The sequence below is a fragment of the Eremothecium gossypii genome, chromosome V, assembly GCF_000091025.4.
Source record: "Eremothecium gossypii ATCC 10895 chromosome V, complete sequence".
In the NCBI taxonomy this organism is placed as follows: Eukaryota; Fungi; Ascomycota; class Saccharomycetes; order Saccharomycetales; family Saccharomycetaceae; genus Eremothecium; species Eremothecium gossypii.
The window spans coordinates 1,469,195-1,489,684 of record NC_005786.2 but is presented as its reverse complement, the minus strand read 5'-3'; the positions used below and the strand labels follow the sequence as shown (position 1 = coordinate 1,489,684).

Below are 20,490 nucleotides of genomic sequence, written 5' to 3'. Positions count from 1 at the left end.
CAAGGCGGTTGCAAATTAACGCTATTTCGTTGATTCAACTATTCCCCTGCATTTCCTGAATAACACACATAAGGTGGAATTTGTAGTTAGAGCCTGGGAGGCAAACCGCATAGCTATATATTTACGCTTTCAGAAGTGTTCATTGGAAAGTTGGAGTAGCAGCAATGCTAAAATTTTACTAAAATTATTGTTATTTGGGCTCTCGAAGTGAAAAGTCACTCATTTCCTGTAGTATATATTTGGGCTACCTTGGATAAAACAGGCATGGGTATAATCTGCAGGATAAATTTTTTCATATACTTCCGTTGAGGTTTTCGGTAAGAACCGGCTCCGCTTTCCGAGTCCCTTAATTACTCTGGATTAGTTTTTCTGAGTCCCGTTTCTATAATTCCGACCTTGCCGTTACCGAGTTTGCCGAGGACTACTTTTTACCGGCGGCTATTAGTATTTAGCGTGCGACATATAGAATCCACCGCATAAATATAAGCAAGCTATATGCATAAATTTTGCCTGTGGATCCCGAATTTTCCCCTACGCTTTTAGAAGTCCGTAAATGAAAAAAATAGCACAAAAACTTTTCTCGTTTAACTAACGGCTGTTAGATTGATGGCGGGCCTTAAAGTACACGCTAATTAATCAGTCCTGGAAATATGTTTGATTTTGGTTTCGGTACTTCATTTATGAATAGTGGACTATATTCCAGAGTTAATTACCTCGAGTCAACTCTTGGAAAATATTCTAGCGTCAGAGTTGATTACTTAATGATTTCCTTCGAGCTAGTTTGAAAACCGAGGAAGAGAAAGCCAGAAATTCATAACGACGGATTAAATTAGTGTATTTTAAATTCCTGAAGTTCTTGAATGTCAAGTCTCAGCCCTATAGACCAGCCTCCTATTCGAAGGTGTCCATTATTCTAGATCTAAAGACGGCTATTTCTTGGACCTAAAACGTAGCATCTACTGTATGCCTGGATCTGCAAAATAGAAATTCAAGGAAAACTAAAGTAAATATAATTTTCAAGTGGTAGTTCGTATAGTTTAGTGAGCAAAACGAAAATTGAGTCTTTTGTTTCCCAAGTCAGTCGTCGTATGGATATAATTCCTTCTTTCATCCTCGGACATTGCATCCCATATTTTGTCACGGCTTTTATTACGCCATATATAATATAACTTCGTAGAGATAATCACTGGAATATTTGCAATTATTATCCAAAATAGAATGCTATTGCCTCTGTGATACAATGGAGCATCATCCGCCCTGTAGATTTGAGTCGCAGCAATTATTCCGGTCCTGTAGAACATTTGGAATGTTGCACATGCTACTGTTCGTGTTTTAATCGAATTTGCGTTCTTCGAGACCCAGCCTACACATATCGGGTTAGTAAATGGTGCAGCCAATAGGACAATCATAATGGCATACGTTCCCCAGGCATTAACAAAGGTCCCAGGCCACCACCTCAGCATCCCTAATAATACTGCTTTCCAAACGCAGGGTATTAGTCCCACAAGAGCCCTTTCATCAATTATTTGCGCAAACTTCGTGATTACAAGGACCCCTATAGAGTAAGAGGCGCTATTCGGTAAAGCCATCAATTGCACATTTAGCCGTGAGAATCCAGCATTCCTTAGCGTCAATAGCAGATAAGGTGATACAGTTGCTTCAGTAATATACTGTATCAAGCCAATTAAGTATACGGGCCATAGATCGTAGTCTCGCAAAGTATTCAAAAAAGCACCCAGCGAGAGACCTTGTCTATTATGCATATCGCCTTTGCTAGGATCATCACGAAGTACTCTATTCACTGCTATTAGCATTTCAGATTCGCTGAACCATCCCTTTCGGTAGAGCTTGTTCTTAGTCTGTACTATCGATGGTACAACCAGCATGTAACCAATCATTCCAATACAGAGGGTAATAAGACCCTCTAGTAAAAACATCCATTGCCAGCCCGCAAGGTTGCACAAACCTCTCATCCTGAAAATTCCGAATGCCCCCAGGGAAGTCATCATGTGCGCTGTAGACATTGTTGCAAAGAACAATGAGACACGAACAGCCAACTCGCGGGAAGTATAGAAATATGATAACCAGAGGGTAAGATTCGACATGAAACCACCTTCAAAAAGCCCAATGAACATTCTAGTTATGAAGAAGCCAGTATAGTTTTTCATGGCTGTTTGGGACATGGCGACAACGCTCCAACAAACAACTTGAGATGGAATAACTATATCTAGACCAATACGCTTGGATAAAAGTTGAACTGGAATTTCTGCTAGTAGTACAATTATACTGAACAGCTGGTTACCTAAGTTGTATTGGTTTGTATCCATATTTAGGTCGTCTAGCATATTATCAGCCACTGCTTGACTCAAATTCCCAGAGTCTATCTGAAATGCCCCAAGGAGAATACATGCGACTAGGGCAACATGAATATCTAACTTACGGACTATGCGCCGCTCTTCCTCTTTGGTCCATGTTAGTTTTGGATCAAATGCATGTCTGCACTCATATTTGGCGTCTTCATATACCTTACGGTAGTACTCAGCTACGTTAGGGTCCTCAAAAGGATTATCACCAACTGTACGTTGTTCTTCGGAATCACTCCAGACAGCATTAAACTCCTTTGTAGAGCTCAATTCTTCTTTCTCCACTGTCACTATAGTTTCCTTTCGAGCGGTCACCATCCTTGGTCCTCGACTATAAAGAACCGTAAACCATTAGCAATGTCTCATTAATAAATATAAGCCTTTTATGTATCGAAACAGAGATTCTAGTCTACCATTCATTTCTTCCCAACCACTTAAAATGGTAAATCTTATGCCTTTTGGATCTTAGGATGAGTAGCGCAGCTTGGCGCTAACTACCACTATGCCTAATCTATGTCAATCATAACGGCTGCACTAACCAGCTCTTATTTCAGCTAGGTTACCTCACTGTTTCTTAAGACTTACTGAAACTTTCCAAAGATTATCCTGGGAATTTTTTCGGATGTGCTTCCTCGTTTAACAGGTAAATAATACTCTAGGTATATGATGCAGGATCAGTAACAACGGTTACCGTATTGCTGGATCTGAATCGGCACACTTAGATGCGATTTCTTCTCGAATTAAGTAATATTGAGATAGACCCTGAATACCTTTCAATAAAGTTGACCACCTAATGAATTATGCCTTTATTGGATGTAGCTGTCTAGACTAAAAAGATGGTTCCCTCGCTATAATAGCCCAAAATAGATATGGCCAGGAATGTGGGTGAATACAATTTTTGCATGAGAACTGAGTAAAGTTTAATATTTGCTTCGTCACGTCGGACTTCGGCGACTTTATCAATCTGGCCTTGCGGTATAGAGGATATGCCCACGCCATGATCTGTACCATTATTTTTGTCACTAACTGCCATGCAGTATTCCTGGAGGTGGAGTTACAATCTTGTATTGGCAAGGCTTTATGATATCATGGCGCGCTTCTTCTGTTTCAGAACTTAAAATGAATTTTGAATCAACTGATGAAATTCCGCGTTACCAAAATTTATCCCTAGCAATAGACGGAGTTAACGGTACTCCGTACTTAGTTCCCACAGAAACTGCCAATGTGTGTGAATTATAAAGAGCTGTATGCTTTCTTTTGCGCAACATAGGAACACCTTCAAGCCTAGTTTCCTTTAATCTTTCCCCTCTGATGCACCGACCATGCATGCATCGATGGCTAAGAGCACATATTAACAATGTCATCACGTATTCAGGGCACCACGGAGTACGTGGTGCCTGGCTCCAGTAGCTGAGAGGACAGACGGCCATCCCACCGACAAATCCTCTAACGATCTGAGGAGATCTCAAGTCGTCTGATGCTGAGAGGTGTGGCCACTGCACTCAACTTCACGTGCTCAGGACGTATTCAAACTATAAATCATACATAAGCGAAACCTATTACTTCATTTTTCGAGACTATATACAGGATCCTAAACGATGTTGCTCGATAAGCACAATAAACAGATCTCAGCCCTTGATAGAAGCCTCTTCCTTCTGCTTCGCCAGTTCACTTTCAACACGCTTCCCGTTGCTGTACATAGTGTACACAAGACCACCAGTCATGTACAGGGTGCCTCCAACTAAAGTAAGGACCGTTAAGCGGTGAGCCGCATCGGTAACCTTTACGTACCACGCGTACTTTGACATCGAGAGGTTCGCTACTTCATTGTAGTTTAGTGAAGATTGAACGAATAAGATCAAGTTTTTAACAGGAATAAAGTCATAGAATACGAACAATTTAGAGGACACTTCTCTTAAAGTCGACCACGCCAGGAAGACAGGCCAGTCCACGTTAATGAGGCCTAATAGCCTAGCAGCAAAGACCAGTGACCAACCACAATTGATTGCTCCTTCTTAGTTGTAAAAGAGAAAAAATAATGGTCGTGCTCGGATTCGAACCGAGGTTAGTGGAATGTTCTTGCTCCAATGGGGCGAATTTCAGAATCCACAGTGATAACCTCTACACTACACAACCGCTGTTGCCACATTCACCTTAGGCAGGAAACATAGAGCAGGCAGCCATAAGCGTGATCTGAATATTTCCCCTTTCTGAGCTTAAGTTCGTCTCCCGCCAAAAGCCTCCCCCCCCTCATTAGCCTAGCAAAGTGAGGCTGTGAGAGACAACGAGGTCTCTGTTTTAGCCCCTGGCGTTGCTACGTCAGCTTACAAGGAGCACATGTCTACCAATGAAATAATCTAAATGTTAGGGCGACCGGTTTACATATAAAGCATCCTCCGCAGGCCGTGTACCATATCTCGCCGGCGGTCACCAATTCACTAGCTTGCAAAATGGGAAAAGCTCAGGGAAAGACAACACGCGCGGTTCAAGCGGGAGACTCCGCTATAATTCTCAGCCCGTGGCGTCACGAGGTCGTGGACATAAAGCCATTACGAAAGCTTGGCGGAAAATGCTCCTTCAACGGTATCCAGCACGGGGAGGTGGACCTGAACGACAAGTTCCTCAACCAGGTTGCAGTGGTGGAGAACGGCAGATTTCAAGGTTTAAAGCCAATTACCCGTGATAGCCGAGCCAACTTACGGGCTGCTGCCTATACCGGTAAGTAATATACTGAAACGTATGTAGTCGGTAATACAATGAGGCCAGTACTATATTTTGGTTGCTTATTTCAGGCTTCACGTCATCAATGCCCTCGTAACGAACGTATGATAGGGCAGTTCCTGGTTCCTGTAGTCATCTCTAACCTTGGAACCATCAGTAGCCAGCTGCACGTTCTGGAGCCATCAATTCAAGATCGCCTATTCACACTGAACAAACATGCCAGAGGAACAAGCAAAAAAGTGCAGGGAGAGCCTGGCGTTTCTCAGCCCCACGACCAAGCTCCTGCCCCAGTTGGCACACCCGCAAGCGACGGTAGCACAGGTCGCGGCACACCAGACAGTGACAAGCCTGGTAACGGCGACAAGGGTAAGGGCGACAAAAGTAAGTGCAAATCGGATAAGTCCGGGAAAAAATCCGTTGTGTATGCTAGTGCGGTACGCAATAAATGATCACGCAGCAGCTGCAATGTTAGATTAAGATAAGTAAAGACAGCTGCATATCATTCAAAATACGATCACGCTGCGGCTACTAATTATCGAGATAAGCACCCAGAGTTGCGTAATGTCCCACTACTACAAATTTCCGGATTAATATGGTTGAATCATTTTTTAGAAGTGCGCGTGCAGATTGGCAGCCAGCCTGCCAGCATCAGCCCGTGCTGCTATGTAAATTAAGTATATGCGCTAAAGAGCGAAGATCGCATTGTGATCATTGCGTTATAGATACCTCTCGGTATGGTGGCGGCGGATCGTTCCCCCATTTCAAGTTGTGGTTATTCAGAAGCCCAACGAATCCGAACCGCTTACCATTCTCAAGCAGGAACGCGCTGGCTTCCTTAGTGTCTAACTGGGGTTGCGGCATCACGTAAAACCGGCCATTGCGGATAGGCGAGTATAGCGTTGTGCGCAAATCTTGCGGATCACGCTTTTGTAGCAACCAATGCGAATCATCCAACGGACTTAAAAGAGGTGTCGGTCTACCAGCAGATAGAGGGGAACCAAGGCGCGAACGCTGTTGGTTTGGAAGTTGAGCCAGAACTGGCGTCACATTTTCGAGCGCCGGGAAGTCCTGCGGTGCTCTTAGACCAGAATCCTCTAATTCCTCCTTGTATGCATCCTCCGCATTAGGACCACCCTCAGGAGCAGGATCTATTTCATCTGATTGAGGGTTTGCCTGTAGCGATGCATGTGGCAGTTCAGATGCGACATTAGAGCAACTGCTGGTACCAGAATCGTTTTGTGCAGGACTGACAGCATCTTTGTTGGCCTTGCTGGGCTTCCGTGATCTCATTTTTATTTTTCTTCTTCTAAGCACAACGTCGTTACTTGCCCGCTCATACATTTTCGTCTGGATAGCAGTTATTACTCTGACATCATAGCTATTGGAGTCCAATACCTCCTTGGGCAATGTATTTTCGACTTTGAACGAAGCACGGGTCGGAATGGGATTGCTTGAAGACCTGCCCCAAAGCTTGAGATGCTCGACCCTGTTTTTCTCGTTGTTATGCGCGCCCTGCTGCTCTTTGTTGCTGTAGTAATTATAGAGAGAGGGGAATCGGAGATTAAAACGGTGCAGATTTTGACGCTCTAGGCAGCCAGGGATCGTGGAAATCGTATCAACGGCCGTAGGGTTTAGACAAAGCGTCTGCCGCGAGGACACTAGCGTAGATAACCGCAACATGTTTGCAGGAGACAAATCCGACAAGTCCGACTCATCCAATATCATCCGTGGCTGAACCGGCGTGTCTGAGGACACCATCGACTTATCCACCGTGGGAACGACCGTTTCGCCATGCGTAAACCAGCGTTGTGACATGTTGAAGATCACGCTGGGCAACACGTCTTTGAACACCTCCTCCATGGACGCTTTGAGCCGCTTTTCAATACTAGACTGTAGCAGCTTAATCGAGCACTGGAGGCGGAAGTCCAAGTTCACATCATTGAAGGAGATACCCACCCCCGTGTTCTTCACGAAAATGTTCGTGATGGCCTCAAGGTGGAGCTTGTCAAATGTCATCGTTATGGGAACCGTGAACGAGTCGTTCGATATAAGCTTCGGCGTCGTAAACTTCGGCGAGCTGTTCACATGCAGTAACAAGAGGTTCGACTCAATCTCCGTCGTGATCTGTACCATCGCGTCCCGGCAACTCACCTTGCAGATGCCCTTGATGAGCGATTTCGACTGGATAGAGACGTCCAGGTCAAGGATTTCCAGCTTCGGGATGGTCGGAAATTCCACCTTTTTAACGATGATCCCCGACTTCAGGATATCCACCTTGCTGAACCCGCCCTTGCTCCGCGGCGGCCGCTGCCCGGCGGCCGCCGCCCCCGAGCACTCCACAGCGCCCGTCCCCGTCGTCATGGCCCCGCTGCTGCTGCCCACAGTCCTGTCGTGCAGGTTGAGTGCCCGCATCAACTTCTCGCGCAACACCTCATTGAATGAGTTGTCTTCAAACGTCTCTCGGTTGAATATGAACGACATAATGCACGAGGTCACACTGTTCTCTCCTACTAACTCCTGTGGTGGAGGCTGCTCTTGTGATGTACCGTTTGCCCATCGGCTGAAGACTAAAATCATCCGGGGCCGTCGCTCACAGCTCAAACGCTGATTGGCTCTCAACGTGTGGAGTGATATTGGAATCACGTGACTACATCCGCCGCCTCACGGCCTCGCGTCGCAAGATGGTGCACACGACCGCATAGGAATGCGAGATTAGGCGTCTGACATGGGCCTTATACGGCTGCTGCGCGTAGTGAGCTGTGTCGTTGCCGACGAGATGTAAACATGAGCCACAAAAAATTGGCAGAGACAAGGCGGTTAGCGGATTGTGGGCAGCGAAGAAGCGCCAGATATAGATAGCTATAAACAAACACGCGGCAAAGCGGAGCATAAGAACACAGACCTTTTGTGCTAGCAGGAGACAGCAGTGTGTTATACTAGCGAAGATGTTAGCATCGTCGGAAAGCGAGACTCAGAAATCGTCGATACTGGTGGCCGTGCGTGTTCGGCCGTTCACAGCAGAAGAGCAGACACATCTGATCGATTCGTCGGGGACCGAGGCAAATACATCGTACTGTTTTGGTGACTCGAACTTGAAGATTCCAGGGGCGCATGTGCCGACCTCGACGCCCACCCGGGGGCGGACGGGGCGGTACATGCCGCAGGGTCTGCGCAAGATCGTGGATTGCGTGGACGACAAGATGTTAATCTTCGACCCGGCGGAGACTAATCCGTTAAACAAGATTAGCGAGACGGTATTAAACACGATGTTGGTCGGGTCGCGGGGCGAGGTGCGGCGGCGCATGCGGCGCAACGGAGAGCAGAAGTTCATGTTTGACAAGCTTTTTGACGTGGACGCGAGTCAACAGGACGTGTTCCAGTGCACGACGATGCCGTTGCTCGACTCGATCCTTGACGGGTTCAATGGGACAGTGTTTGCGTACGGGGCGACGGGATGCGGCAAGACGTTCACGATCAGCGGGACGCCGGATAGCCCCGGGATCATATTTCTCACGATGCAAGAGTTGTTTCAACGAATCAACAATTTGAAGGATACCAAGACGTTTGAATTGACCGTTTCTTATTTGGAGATCTACAACGAGACCATAAGGGACCTACTAGAGCCAGATACCCCGTCGCAAAAGCTCATTATCAGAGAGGACAGCGATAGCACGACGACCGTCGCCAACTTGTCATATCATACCCCTGAGACCGTCGAAGATGTCATGGATTTGGTTATCCGTGGAAATGTAAACCGGACTACCTCGCCGACAGATGCCAATGAGACATCTTCGCGTTCACATGCTGTTTTGCAGGTGCATGTGGTGCAGAGTAGCCGTACAGTAGATCTCAAAGAAGACAAGATGTACGCGACCCTCTCGATAATTGATCTTGCGGGGAGCGAGCGCGCCTCTGCAACGAAGAATCGAGGTGAGAGGCTCCACGAGGGTTCCAACATCAACAAGTCACTTCTCGCGCTAGGGAACTGCATCAATGCATTATGCATGACTGGCAGGCGTGCTGTCTGTCACGTTCCATACCGTGACTCCAAGCTAACAAGATTGCTCAAGTTCTCTCTCGGCGGAAATTGTAAGACCGTGATGATTGTTTGCGTGTCTCCTAGTAGTGCTCACTATGATGAGACGTTGAACACGCTAAAATATGCAAATAGAGCAAAGGATATCAAGACAAAAGTCATCAGGAACCAACATTCTCTGGACCGCCACGTGGGCTCGTACCTAAAGATGATTACTGCGCAGAAGCAAGAGATTGAGGAGCTCCGCTCACGTGAGGCCAAGGTCATCGATCTTCGACTACAACAGTTCAGGTTGTCTCGTAACAAATTGCAAATGGCCATGTGGGAAGGCGTCAACCAACTAAAGTCTAACTATCAAGTTCTGGACCGGTTCCAACGTACGAAGACTATGAAGTCGCTCATGCTATGTAAGCGGCACTTCCTACAATTGGTGCAGACGGAAGTCAACCATCTTTTGCAACTCACAGAATCCACAAAAGTGGACCATCCACTTTCAGGATTTTGCCAGACCATAAATGAACAATTGCTCACGAAAATATGTGAATTAGAAGATTCTTTTGATGCCGAAGATGAGTTCCAGCTCACGTTAGAGCATGCGAAGGAGGCCGATATGGCGCGGTTCCAGCAGATGGAAACATGGGATGAGGCTACGGACGCACTGTGGTACGAGCAGCAGCTGGAGCATCTTGCTGAATCCATCAAGAATGAGATTATGGTTAACGCATCGGCAATGATGGACAAAATGCTCCACGACACAAAACTCCGGTCACGCTTCAGCTTCGTTACGGAATCCCTATTCCACCTTCTTTTCGAAGGCGGCGAATACAATGCCCAACCAGCGGACAGCGAGGCCGCGCTTGACAAGGTCCGTGACAGCATTATCGATCTCGTGCAGATCGACGAAGAGTTTGAGCAGTTTGCACATCAGATGGGCCCACTGAACGACGATGCAAACAAGCGGAAGCAAACATCTGATCTGCATCGCCAGCCCGTTAAAATGCGCAGCCCGGGTTCCACAGCCGTCTCCGCACGCGAGCGTATGGAGACTGTAAGCTCCCCTTCACCGGCGCATCGCTCTGAGCGGAAGCCAGCTGTTCATCTTCGCAAGTTGCGCCTTATGACTGATAACCCTGACCTCCCACTCCTCATGCATGGCGATCCTCCTGTGCCTACTCCCGCTCCTGAGCTTGCCCACGTCACTGACGTCGACGATTCCATGTCCGTCAGCCATGCCCGCTCGAACCTTGCCAGAGTTAACATAAATGAGGAGGACATCTCGATGGCTGAGTCCGAGGAAATTCCCATAAATAGAGATATTAACAAGCCCAAGCTGTCATTGACCTCAACGTCCCTTAGAACTAAGTAACTAAATCCCAATACTATTTCTAACGCGCTGGATGCGCCAAGCGCTTCGCGTCGCTCCAGTAATTTCAATCACGTGACAGATTGCTTTTTTTTCTACGAAAAATTTTTTTCTTTTGTGAACCATCCCAAAATTGCTTGGGAGAGGCGTCTGCTTTATGCAGTCTTCCTACTTGTGTATGGCGTTGGGTTATAAGTTAGTTGTATTCCCGTCTTTCGATAGGAACAACCTTCGTCCCACACCAAAAACTAAGATATATTAGGAATATAAGGTATCAGTACATCCGCTTTTGCCGGTTGATCCTTATCCTTTAATATATATCTTCCTTCCCCTCACACTCCCACCCCACCACTACTAAATCTCCCGTCCTTCTCTCCAGTCTGGTTTACTGTTCAGACTATAGGTGTTATAATATAACCGTTTTTTGGAAGCTCGGTTAGTTTGCAGCACGGATTCAAGCCTCATCGACCTGGCTTGAAGCGACACACAAGCCGCATAACCTAGAGGAGAGACCGACTGGGATTTGTCGGTGATTCTGTTATCCGCAACAGCCAGTGTGCAGCAGGGATCAGACCTGTGGAACGCTACTATTGAGAAGCTACTTGGAATCGGTGAAACGCGTGCTGAAAGGTACGAACCGAACTGTCAAGGTCAACATCCAAGTATAGAGTGAAGGTAGTTATTAAGTTAATTTGTCTTACTCGAATCCCTCATCCATTGTTACAAGGTTGCCTTACGGATTAACAAGAAGACTTCCCTGAGAAACATGGCTTCGTACATGTATTATCCCAACTATGCAAGGGCTGGGAATGGTGCTCCCTGCCCTAATATGACACAGGGTGCCGCGTCCGGGACTGCTTCTGACTTATCAGGAGCTCTTCAGACACAGGCGCCTGTCATGCACCGCGTTCTTCCGCCTATGGTTCCTTACAGCGGTTATTTCCAGCGGCCGCCCTCGGACTTGGCGTCGAACTTCGACACGCATCTGCAGCCATCGGCAAACTATGGCATGCCCAACTCCTACCTATATCCAGTTTCTGGAAAACCCTATATGGCGCCGCCCCCTGGGCTTGCTCCTCCTATGGGGATTCCCATGCTGACGCCTTCCATACAGACATCTTTGCCCTCGCAGTTGCAGCAGCAGAGACAACAGCCACAAGCACGGTCTTCCCAGCAGGTTAATGGTGGCGTAAGCGAGGTTTTGGACTACGACTTGGATATAATGACTCTGTTCATCATCCAAAATGCCTACTTGATCTTTGGCAACGAGGAGCAAAAGGCTCATATACTAGAGGTGTTCCACAAAGGAGTGTCATCTGTGCTAAATGCGACGCGACTTCCATCTTCCACAATATACTACGCATTGGACTACTTGGCAAAGTATTTGGGGAAACTGCCACACGGTATTGATTCCATCGGCGGGGACTCCGTAAATGTCATCTATCAAAATTTGATGGTTGCTTTCGTCTTGGCAAATAAGTTCAACGACGATAAGACATTTACAAATCGGTCTTGGTCACAGGCAACTGGTATGAAGGTCGATGTAATAAATACTTACGAGCGGGAATGGCTATACATTTTCGACTGGAGACTATTTGAAGAAGGTTTCGGAAACTACGAGGGATACAGAGATGCATATCAGATGTATCAACTCGAGAAGAAGCGCCAGCGCCAGCAGCAGATTCAGCCACCGGCTGCCTTGAATTCCTACTTGACGTTACCATCAGGTAACTCTGTACTACCGCCGCTTGCTTGTCAGTCCGAGAACTACTACCCTCCTTCATCTCCGTTTTCCCAACAAGGGTACCACACGCCCTCTCATTCCAAAGCCATGGTTTATTCTTCACCGCCGCATTCAGACATCAGGAGTGACTCTTACAGCTCATACTACCAGCCTTCCTTTACGTCGCCGATGTCGAATGCGAGCCCGCTTCCAAAGAGTTATAACAATTATGGTCCTTACTATTCCCAGAAGCAACCGCAAGCTGGTTCCAGCTCTGTGAACTCCATTTCAACTAATTCATTCTGGAACATCCCTTTTGACAGAGCTGACCACTATCAGCATGCGGGTCCGCCGGCCCAGGGTTACTATTGCTACTCTACCGCCTACTAACACACCACGCCCACTATTTTTTTTTTTACTATTTTTTTTTTTTTTTTAATTTTTTTTTTTTGCAGTATATTCATTCTCAAATGCAGAAACAAGATTTAGCATCACTAGCTGTACGGTATTCAAAATCGTTCGTTCTACTTGTTACACCGCCGGAACAGGCTTAATCTGAAACTTTTGATCCCGGTATATTTTGAAAACATGTTCACTCTTTAAATTAGTAAAGATGGCTGAAAAATATGTATAAAAGACCAAAAAAATACAAGCAACTCAGTTTCTTCAGGCTCAAAATCGTTACTATATTATCTTTCAAAGCCGACGTACCGCTTTTTTCGGTGGACGAGACAAGGCTTTAAGTATGCAGACAGGGCAATTTTTTAGTCCCATCAGAAAGTACGTAAATTTGTCGTGCTATATGTACCTAGCAACTGCAGCAGCTCAGGTCGATGCTACGAGCTCAATTACGGCTTACACAGAGTTGCTTAACTTTTGTAGCAGCCTCTTTCTAGATACCGCCCGCTTCTCTGTACCATCTGATACTCCGGTCGAGACAAACACAGCAGAGACCCTCATTTATGTCTGCGCTCATGCCACCACGCACACCCTTATCAACAAAACAAACACCTAATACAGGTGGTGCCTTTAGAGAGGTACCGTGCTCGTCAACAGTCATCATATCTCTCTCGTCCTCAATGTCGTCAGATGACATATGCAATGTAGAAACGTGCTCCCTTAACTTAACGTCCCAGACCCGAACCTTTGCATCATAGCCACAGGAAGCCAGATATTCACCTGATGAGTTAAAACTTAGCCCAAACACCCACCCACTGTGCGCCACGGAAACTATGCTCTGCTGATTGCTGTGCATTGGAACCGTGAGACTCCCTACAGGCTCTCCGTACTCCGTCTCATAAAGGGTCACGCAGCCGAACGATCCAGAGTCATTGGCGACCGCGAGAAGCCCACCTAACGGGCTAAACTTTAGCGCACGTACCGTGTTGCTGTTGTCCTGCGTGCCCTGGAGCCCGAAGCCCTCAAAGTTATAGATAGGCCGCAGCGTGGACAATTGCGCAATCACCACGCTCCCGTCGGAGAACCCTGTTGCTACTAGGTTTTTCACAGAGACATCAACGCAAGTCGCAAACTTAGGCGACGCCGCTGGTAGGTCGCCATGCAGGGTGAAATGCGGCTGCAGCTCCAGCTCATCGTCCTGCTGCTTGACCGCCGTGTCGCTCTTCTCGGCGCCCTCGTCTTGCTCGAAGATTTTAAGCTCTTCCACCTCCTTGCTGAAAGGGTGGAAGCGCCACACCCGCGTATTTCCGCTCACCTCTGTCGCAACAAACTTATGCGCCTGCGAGTGGTACGTGCTCTTGTGCCACTTAGCGCTCCAATAGCTGCGCTGTTTCTCCTCAGAGCTCAGCAGCTCCATCTGCGTTAACGTCCACTCGCCCAAATTCACGCTGTAGAAGTGCAGCGACCCGTCAAATGCCACACATGCAATCACGCATATCTCGACGCCGCTCCGCTCCACCGTATGCAGAACGTCCACGTGATGAACTCCCGTCTTGTTCACATGGTGGCTTACGCAGTGCTCCTTGGGCACCTCTCCGTCGAGTAGTTTGTTCTTCCATAGCTTGATATGCCCGTCGCCTGAGCATGTCACCGTAAAGGCATTGCATACCGCCACATCGAATATGTCGCCGTTGTGCGCCTTCCCACAATTCACCGTTGGGATAAATAGCTTAGACTGCACTTAGTTAGTATCAGCATAATTTACCGTACCTCGATTCAACATACCATATTCCCTTTGTCCTGTTCAGTGTAGTTCTGTTGCTTGCACCGCTCCAACGTCTACGTTTTGGTACATGAAAATCGCTACTCAGTAAAACCCTCTGTGCCCAGGCAGAAGAGCCAAGAACTTCGGAGCTGAAGAGGTAGGGCAGGCCTCTGAGAGTTAATTCTTCATCATGGTCAAGAAGCTTAATGTCCATGTGACGATATCCGACGCCAGCGTGGTGAATAAGTCATATGTACAGTATACTACGAGGGTTAGGGTGCAGCACGGGTCGGAGTCTGCAGTGGAATACAAGTGCAGAAGGCGGTTCAGCGAGTTTCTGCAGCTGAAGCTGGATCTGGAGCGGGAATTTGACGCGGAGATACCATACGACTTCCCTGCGCGCAAGTTCAATCTATGGAACATGAAGTCGCGGTCGTGCGACCCGGCGGTGGTGGACGAGCGGCGGGAGAGACTGACGAGCTTTTTGACCGACCTGCTCAACGACTCGTTTGATGTGCGTTGGAAGACATCGCCGACGCTGTGCGCGTTTCTGAACATGCCGGACGACTGGTGGCAGCAGTCGGAGCAGCGGGTCTCGAGCGCCGCGGCGAGTGAGGCGGACTCGGTGGAGCAGCTGCAGGACGTGTCCAAATGGCTGGAGTCGATTCGCGACGCCAAGTCGCAGTTCGAGGACGCAAACCGTAATGGCAACAACATCACGATGATGCGGATCCGGCTGAAGCTGCAGAAGCTCGAAGAGGCGCTGGCAGTGATCCAGGAGAATAAGCTTGTGGGCGAGGGCGAGATCAGCCGTCGCTGGATCATCTTGAACGCGTTGAAGGCGGACCTCAACAAGCAGTCGGGCGCGCTGCGGCCGCGCAGCAACGATAACGAGTACATGCAGCGTGAGCTGCTGAAGGAGCAGCTGTTGCCAGCCAAGTCTGAGCCGCACAGGCCCGCTGCCGGCCGGCGGAAGCTCGGCGAGACTAGCCAAACAGTTGGCCTCAACAATCAGCAGCTGCTTCAGCTCCACAAAGACAGCATGAAGGACCAGGACTTCGAGCTGGAACAACTACGCAGCATAGTCCAGCGCCAGAAGATTATGTCACTGAACATGAACCAGGAGCTCGCGATCCAGAACGAGATGCTAGATATGTTTGCGGACGACGTTAACGCCACATCCAACAAATTACGCATGGCCAACATCAGCGCGAAAAGGTTCAACGAGAGAAAGTAACACCGGGCATCCCATCTGCATCAATTAATGGATCGTGTCTTGCTGACTTGCATGTCTAGCTCAGTTCTTTATTACCCGCCTCATGTTGAAATTTTCCAGGAACCATCGCACCAAATGTACCGATGATATAGATTACATCTACCCTTCCGCAAGCCTGGAAGGAAGCTAGACCTCTAATCTAGTAGCTTGCCATGTACATCCCGCCATCCGACCCGCGAAGACCAGCCAAGGTGACGGCCGGCCAGCTCTGCGAGCTGTGCCACGCGCGCAAGGCGCTGGTAAAGCGCCCCAAGAACTTGCAGAAAGTCTGTAAACTGTGCTTCTTCCATGTATTCGAAACCGAAATCCACAATACCATTATGGAGAACAAGCTATTCCAGCGCGGGGAGCGGGTGGCAGTTGGCGCGTCCGGTGGGAAAGACTCCACGGTGCTTGCGTACATATTGAAGCTGCTCAACGAAAGACACGACTATGGTCTCGAGATTGTGCTTCTGAGCATCGACGAGGGCATTGTGGGCTACCGAGACGATTCGCTAGCTACTGTGAAGCGCAACCAGGAGCAATACGGGTTGCCCCTGAAGATTGTGTCCTACAAGGACCTCTACGACTGGACGATGGACGAAATAGTTGCCTGCGCCGGGATGCGCAACAGCTGCACCTACTGCGGCGTCTTTCGACGCCAGGCGCTTGATCGCGGCGCGGCAATGCTTGACATCCATCATGTTGTGACGGGCCATAACGCGGACGACATGGCCGAGACGGTGCTCATGAACATCCTGCGCGGCGACGTTGCGCGACTCGAGAAATCAACCGCCATTCTCACCCAGAGCAGCGGCTCGCCGGTCAAGCGTTCCAAGCCGTTCAAGTATGCATACCAGAAGGAAATCGTGCTCTACGCGCACTACAAAAAGCTCGACTACTTTTCGACCGAGTGCTCTTATGCTCCCGAGGCCTTCCGAGGCACAGCCCGCGAGCTCATGAAGAACCTCGAGGCTGTGAGACCCAGCTGTATCATCGACATCATACATAGCGGCGAGGCTCTGCGCTTGCGCCCGCGCCCCAAGAAACGTGCCCCGCCACCGGGCAGTGTTGAGATCCGCGCCGATGGCTCGGCCTCTCTGTTCCGCAACGAGGGCTTTGTCGACGGGAACCGCTGCGAGCGTTGCGGCTATCTATCCAGCAACCGAATCTGCAAGGCCTGCATGTTGCTAGAGGGACTGGAAAAGAACCGCGCCCGTGTGCAGATAGCGGACGACACCTCTACAGAAGGTGCTGCAAGGCTCACCAGGACCCTGGAGAAGTTACATTTCTAGGCGACAACCTGAGTGATTCCATGGGGCCTTGCCCACATATAGTTACTACATTAAATAACGCATCTATTCCACTATTGCGGCGTCAAATGCGGCCGGTCTTTTTCGTTCGTGCTTTGTCATTTTCCATCTTACGGATGTCTTGGCCTACTACTGTTCTCCTGGTAAATCGGAAATAAATCACCATCATGATCATCAAACAAACCGCATGACGAATCAAGGAGCAGCAGCTGTAAGGGGAAATTAAGAAATAGTTCTTTAACAGTGCAATCACAGAAGTTCCAGGAGCCGAACTTCGTTATATGTGGGTTGGCATTGAAGTAGAATGCGTACTTTCATAAAATCGCACAGACGGTCTTCATCGCTCGAGGCTTGCCCGCCGAAAACAACGCCAAAGCGGAACTCTACTGGGTCTCCAACAGAGCTACAGCCACCAGTGTTCCCACCAAGTGCGCCGCGGCAGTCCTCGAGTTTTGAGTCGCTGCAGAAGCTGACGAGTGGCAAGCTGTTTTCGACCAAGCTCTTCAAGAAAAGCGGGGCACAGAAACTCCCGGCTACTCCGGATCTGCCAGCGTTTCCTCGAGGATATGACTCGCGATCTCCTAGCTGCGAGTGGAGAGCTCTGGGGACTGAAGTGGCGCTGGAGGACATCCCTGCGATCAAGGGCACGCGGACGCACGAGTGGGGCGAAAATAGCGACGTATCGAACTCTGTGATCGTGCTGAACCGGAACTCGATTTCGTCTGATGGCTCGTACGTGGAAACGCGCGACGAGCAGTCGCCATGGCGTCTCGCACGACGGTCACTCGACTCTGCGACACAGACGCTGAGCTCTACCGAGGAGTACAGTGGACCGGAAATCAGGATACGCTCTTCAACGCCACACAAGTTACGGGAGGCAAGTGATTCGTTTCTCAAAAAGCGCTGGAATCGGCAGGCGCGTATCCATTCAAAAGCTGATATCGCAAAGCTCGAGGGTTCCTTTCCCATGCCTGTAGAAGCAATCAGCCCGCCATTTGCGCGCCGGCGCTCATCTGAGAGAAGTCAGTGCTTAGGTGCATCCGGCACAATGGAACAGCAACTGAATCCGGTAAATCCCGAAAAATGCTCGCTATATGCAGCTTGCAGTGAACGCAGCCAAAGCTTGACTAAAGCTACACATGCTCTAGTTGCCACTGCATCAACAGAAGTTGGATTGCAGAATAATTTGAATAGCGCGAGCGTTGAACTAAGGGATGACTTGGAAAATGAAAGGGAATCCCTCTCGGAAGAGGATTCTGGATCCTCGTTCTCAGACGACTCCTCGAAGTTTTCATTTGAAGTTGGCGGTGGGATCAATGGGCGGACTTCTTCGGTAAAATACTATTCCAAACCAGACCCACCCATGAGAAACTACATTGATGATCTGTTTGAGGACGAAGATTTTGATGAGGACATGAACTGCTATGACGACGACCAAGAGTATGAAGAAGATACCGAGCATCTCTTTGGAGCTTCTCATGTGCAACTTGAACATGGCTACAGCATGATGCATGAAGTGACTGACAGTGATAGTGAACAAGAAACTAAAAGCAATATTAGTTCTGTGTTGTCGAAAGGCCAAAATGCAATATTTCCATCATCTGATGGGCGGTTTGTCCTCAACTCTGGAGATTCAAACGGCGGGAGTAATCAGGAGAACATTGGCGTAAAAATGCTGGAAAAATCCATATCGAATATTGGGCTGGAAGATGTGGAAGATGTGGAAGATGACAGCGACGGTATAATTCCAACTGATACACAAGAAGATATCGATTCTCCAGTTCATAGCCAACCTTCGCATGCAAATTTCAGTCATATTAAAAAATACAGTGATATATTTGGTATTTCTGATAGCGACGAGGATACTGCTAATAATAGCAGCAGCCAATACCCATTTGAAGAAGGTTACTATTCATCTGATGAGGAGCCCACATTAAGGGCTGAACCTGCAGCTAATACAGAAGATGGTTTTACGGATGCTTTAAAAGCAAGCTTCAAGCAGGACGAGAGTAGTCATTCAAGTACAGACAGTATTGATAAAACTCCTACCTTTGCATTAGATACCGATGGTGAATATTTCCCACCAACCTTGACGCTGAATAAAAAGTCTGAGGTAGACGATCTGGATGTTTCTGAGGAAGCTGCACCGGAATCTATCTCCTTGTCCACCTCAGATTTAGAGCAACCAGCGGACGCTAAACAGGATAGAGCGAATATAATTTCTTCATCTATTATGGATTATGCTATCCACGAAGTAGCGACCACAGAGTCTGTGGAGAGCGATGAAAATCAAACTACCTGCGTTCCCCAGACCACAAGAGTTCCCAGCAAGGTGACAAAATATGCCGATTTGTTTAATTTAAGTGATGAAAACGATGAAGACGGCAGTGATGGCGAGTTCCTAGACGATATGGGGTTTAACGAACTTGAAAGCACTCCAGTCGAGTCTAAAAAACCCAATATACCGCCGAGACGTCTCGGCAATGAGTATTTTGGCAATTTTCATTCACCAGTCGCCTCTTCCCATAATGCACCTGCGGTTCCCAGACAGCATAGCCCTCTTAGTGCAAAAGTTATCCTACCTGCAACGGAGAACACTTCAATTAAGTCACAATATGCGGTTCCAAGGATGGGCCAATCACCTTTGCCTCCACCAGCCAGATCACAAACTTTAAAATTCCATGATCTACACAGTAGCCTTGATGGCGAAATCAGGGGCACCATGAGCAATTTGTTCTTCATCGACGAGTCAGAAGAGGATCAGTATTACCAAGTCCAAAGTAAGGTTGATGATGATTATTTGGACGAGATCAATAATGTGCCGGAGGATTTCAATTTCTCTGATAATGATAGCGATACGTGTTCTGGAAAGTCTCCGATGTTCCCTACAGGACTCAGAAATTCATTCCGGAAGACGCGAAGCTTTTCCGAAAAACCCACTGGTCTTGCAAAGGAACCCACTCCAACGAGGTACAAGCTAGATATCAAGAACAAGACTGTCACATTTTTCAAAAACGGGCTAAGTAGGCCTTTATCCGAGGGTTCATTGCACGGACAAAGTATTCCTTCCCGCGCCCATGTTCCGCCACTGTCACTAAGAAAGGCTATGTCAGAAGGATCTCTCGAACAAAGTGCCCACTCGCCTTTGGGGTATGGGAGCCTAGCCTTCGGACTTAATTCTTTAAAGTCTCCAGAGATGAGCCGAACCGACGCCTATGGACTTAGCCCCATACAGGAGGCTATTTCTTCCGGAGATGCTTCGCCGAAGTTAGTGAATTAAAAATATAGTCCTCATGCGTTATGTTTGACGCGATACGTTGTACTATAGCATATAATATTTTAACAAGCATAACATCCGTATCTTTTTTGATCTAACAAAAGCGATCCTCTTCTAGTGCACATATAGTACCTAGAGCTAGGAGGAACATGTCCTCTTCCGTGGTCTAGTATTTGACCAGTGAAGAGATCAGTCGAGTAAAGAATGCTGCACTACTTACAATCGCTAAAATAATTATTTCGCAGCATAGTTCTCAGTTCATTTCGAGGTTGTGC

General features: G+C 48.1%; 9 protein-coding genes and 1 non-coding gene across 10 annotated transcripts; 5 read left to right on the top strand and 5 right to left on the bottom strand.

Annotated features, from left to right (window-relative positions):
• Nucleotides 1-1,037: 1,037 nt before the first annotated feature.
• On the bottom strand, nucleotides 1,038-2,681 carry AGOS_AER444W (AER444Wp; the record flags this gene model as incomplete). The annotated part of the gene is made up of 1 exon (NM_210653.1): nucleotides 1,038-2,681. The coding sequence occupies one exon, from the start codon at nucleotides 2,679-2,681 to the stop codon at nucleotides 1,038-1,040; it is 1,644 nt and encodes a 547-aa protein (NP_985299.1).
• Nucleotides 2,682-3,991: 1,310 nt separating this feature from the next.
• On the bottom strand, nucleotides 3,992-4,171 carry COX14 (Cox14p; the record flags this gene model as incomplete). Its single annotated transcript, NM_210652.1, has 1 exon — nucleotides 3,992-4,171. The coding sequence occupies one exon, from the start codon at nucleotides 4,169-4,171 to the stop codon at nucleotides 3,992-3,994; it is 180 nt and encodes a 59-aa protein (NP_985298.1).
• Nucleotides 4,172-4,402: 231 nt separating this feature from the next.
• AGOS_t0126 lies at nucleotides 4,403-4,499 on the bottom strand. Its single transcript has 2 exons — nucleotides 4,463-4,499; nucleotides 4,403-4,437 (listed from the first exon to the last, which is right to left on the bottom strand). It is a non-coding gene; the product is annotated as a tRNA-Gln (tRNA).
• Nucleotides 4,500-5,792: 1,293 nt separating this feature from the next.
• Nucleotides 5,793-7,565, bottom strand: MDM34 (ERMES complex subunit MDM34; the record flags this gene model as incomplete). Its single annotated transcript, NM_210651.2, has 1 exon — nucleotides 5,793-7,565. One exon carries the CDS (start codon nucleotides 7,563-7,565, stop codon nucleotides 5,793-5,795), a length of 1,773 nt encoding a protein of 590 aa, NP_985297.1.
• A 464-nt stretch (nucleotides 7,566-8,029) lies between these two features.
• Nucleotides 8,030-10,486, top strand: KIP3 (tubulin-dependent ATPase KIP3; the record flags this gene model as incomplete). The annotated part of the gene is made up of 1 exon (NM_210650.1): nucleotides 8,030-10,486. One exon carries the CDS (start codon nucleotides 8,030-8,032, stop codon nucleotides 10,484-10,486), a length of 2,457 nt encoding a protein of 818 aa, NP_985296.1.
• Nucleotides 10,487-11,249: 763 nt separating this feature from the next.
• On the top strand, nucleotides 11,250-12,596 carry CLG1 (Clg1p; the record flags this gene model as incomplete). The annotated part of the gene is made up of 1 exon (NM_210649.1): nucleotides 11,250-12,596. The coding sequence occupies one exon, from the start codon at nucleotides 11,250-11,252 to the stop codon at nucleotides 12,594-12,596; it is 1,347 nt and encodes a 448-aa protein (NP_985295.1).
• Nucleotides 12,597-13,098: 502 nt separating this feature from the next.
• Nucleotides 13,099-14,393, bottom strand: SKI8 (SKI complex subunit WD repeat protein SKI8; the record flags this gene model as incomplete). Its single annotated transcript, NM_210648.1, has 2 exons — nucleotides 13,099-14,340; nucleotides 14,391-14,393. The coding sequence occupies 2 exons, from the start codon at nucleotides 14,391-14,393 to the stop codon at nucleotides 13,099-13,101; spliced, it is 1,245 nt and encodes a 414-aa protein (NP_985294.1).
• Nucleotides 14,394-14,560: 167 nt separating this feature from the next.
• VAM7 (Vam7p) lies at nucleotides 14,561-15,607 on the top strand (the record flags this gene model as incomplete). Its single annotated transcript, NM_210647.2, has 1 exon — nucleotides 14,561-15,607. One exon carries the CDS (start codon nucleotides 14,561-14,563, stop codon nucleotides 15,605-15,607), a length of 1,047 nt encoding a protein of 348 aa, NP_985293.2.
• A 191-nt stretch (nucleotides 15,608-15,798) lies between these two features.
• On the top strand, nucleotides 15,799-16,920 carry NCS6 (Ncs6p; the record flags this gene model as incomplete). The annotated part of the gene is made up of 1 exon (NM_210646.1): nucleotides 15,799-16,920. The coding sequence occupies one exon, from the start codon at nucleotides 15,799-15,801 to the stop codon at nucleotides 16,918-16,920; it is 1,122 nt and encodes a 373-aa protein (NP_985292.1).
• Nucleotides 16,921-17,242: 322 nt separating this feature from the next.
• Nucleotides 17,243-20,218, top strand: ZRG8 (Zrg8p; the record flags this gene model as incomplete). Its single annotated transcript, NM_210645.1, has 1 exon — nucleotides 17,243-20,218. One exon carries the CDS (start codon nucleotides 17,243-17,245, stop codon nucleotides 20,216-20,218), a length of 2,976 nt encoding a protein of 991 aa, NP_985291.1.
• Between the last annotated feature and the right edge of the window lie 272 nt (nucleotides 20,219-20,490).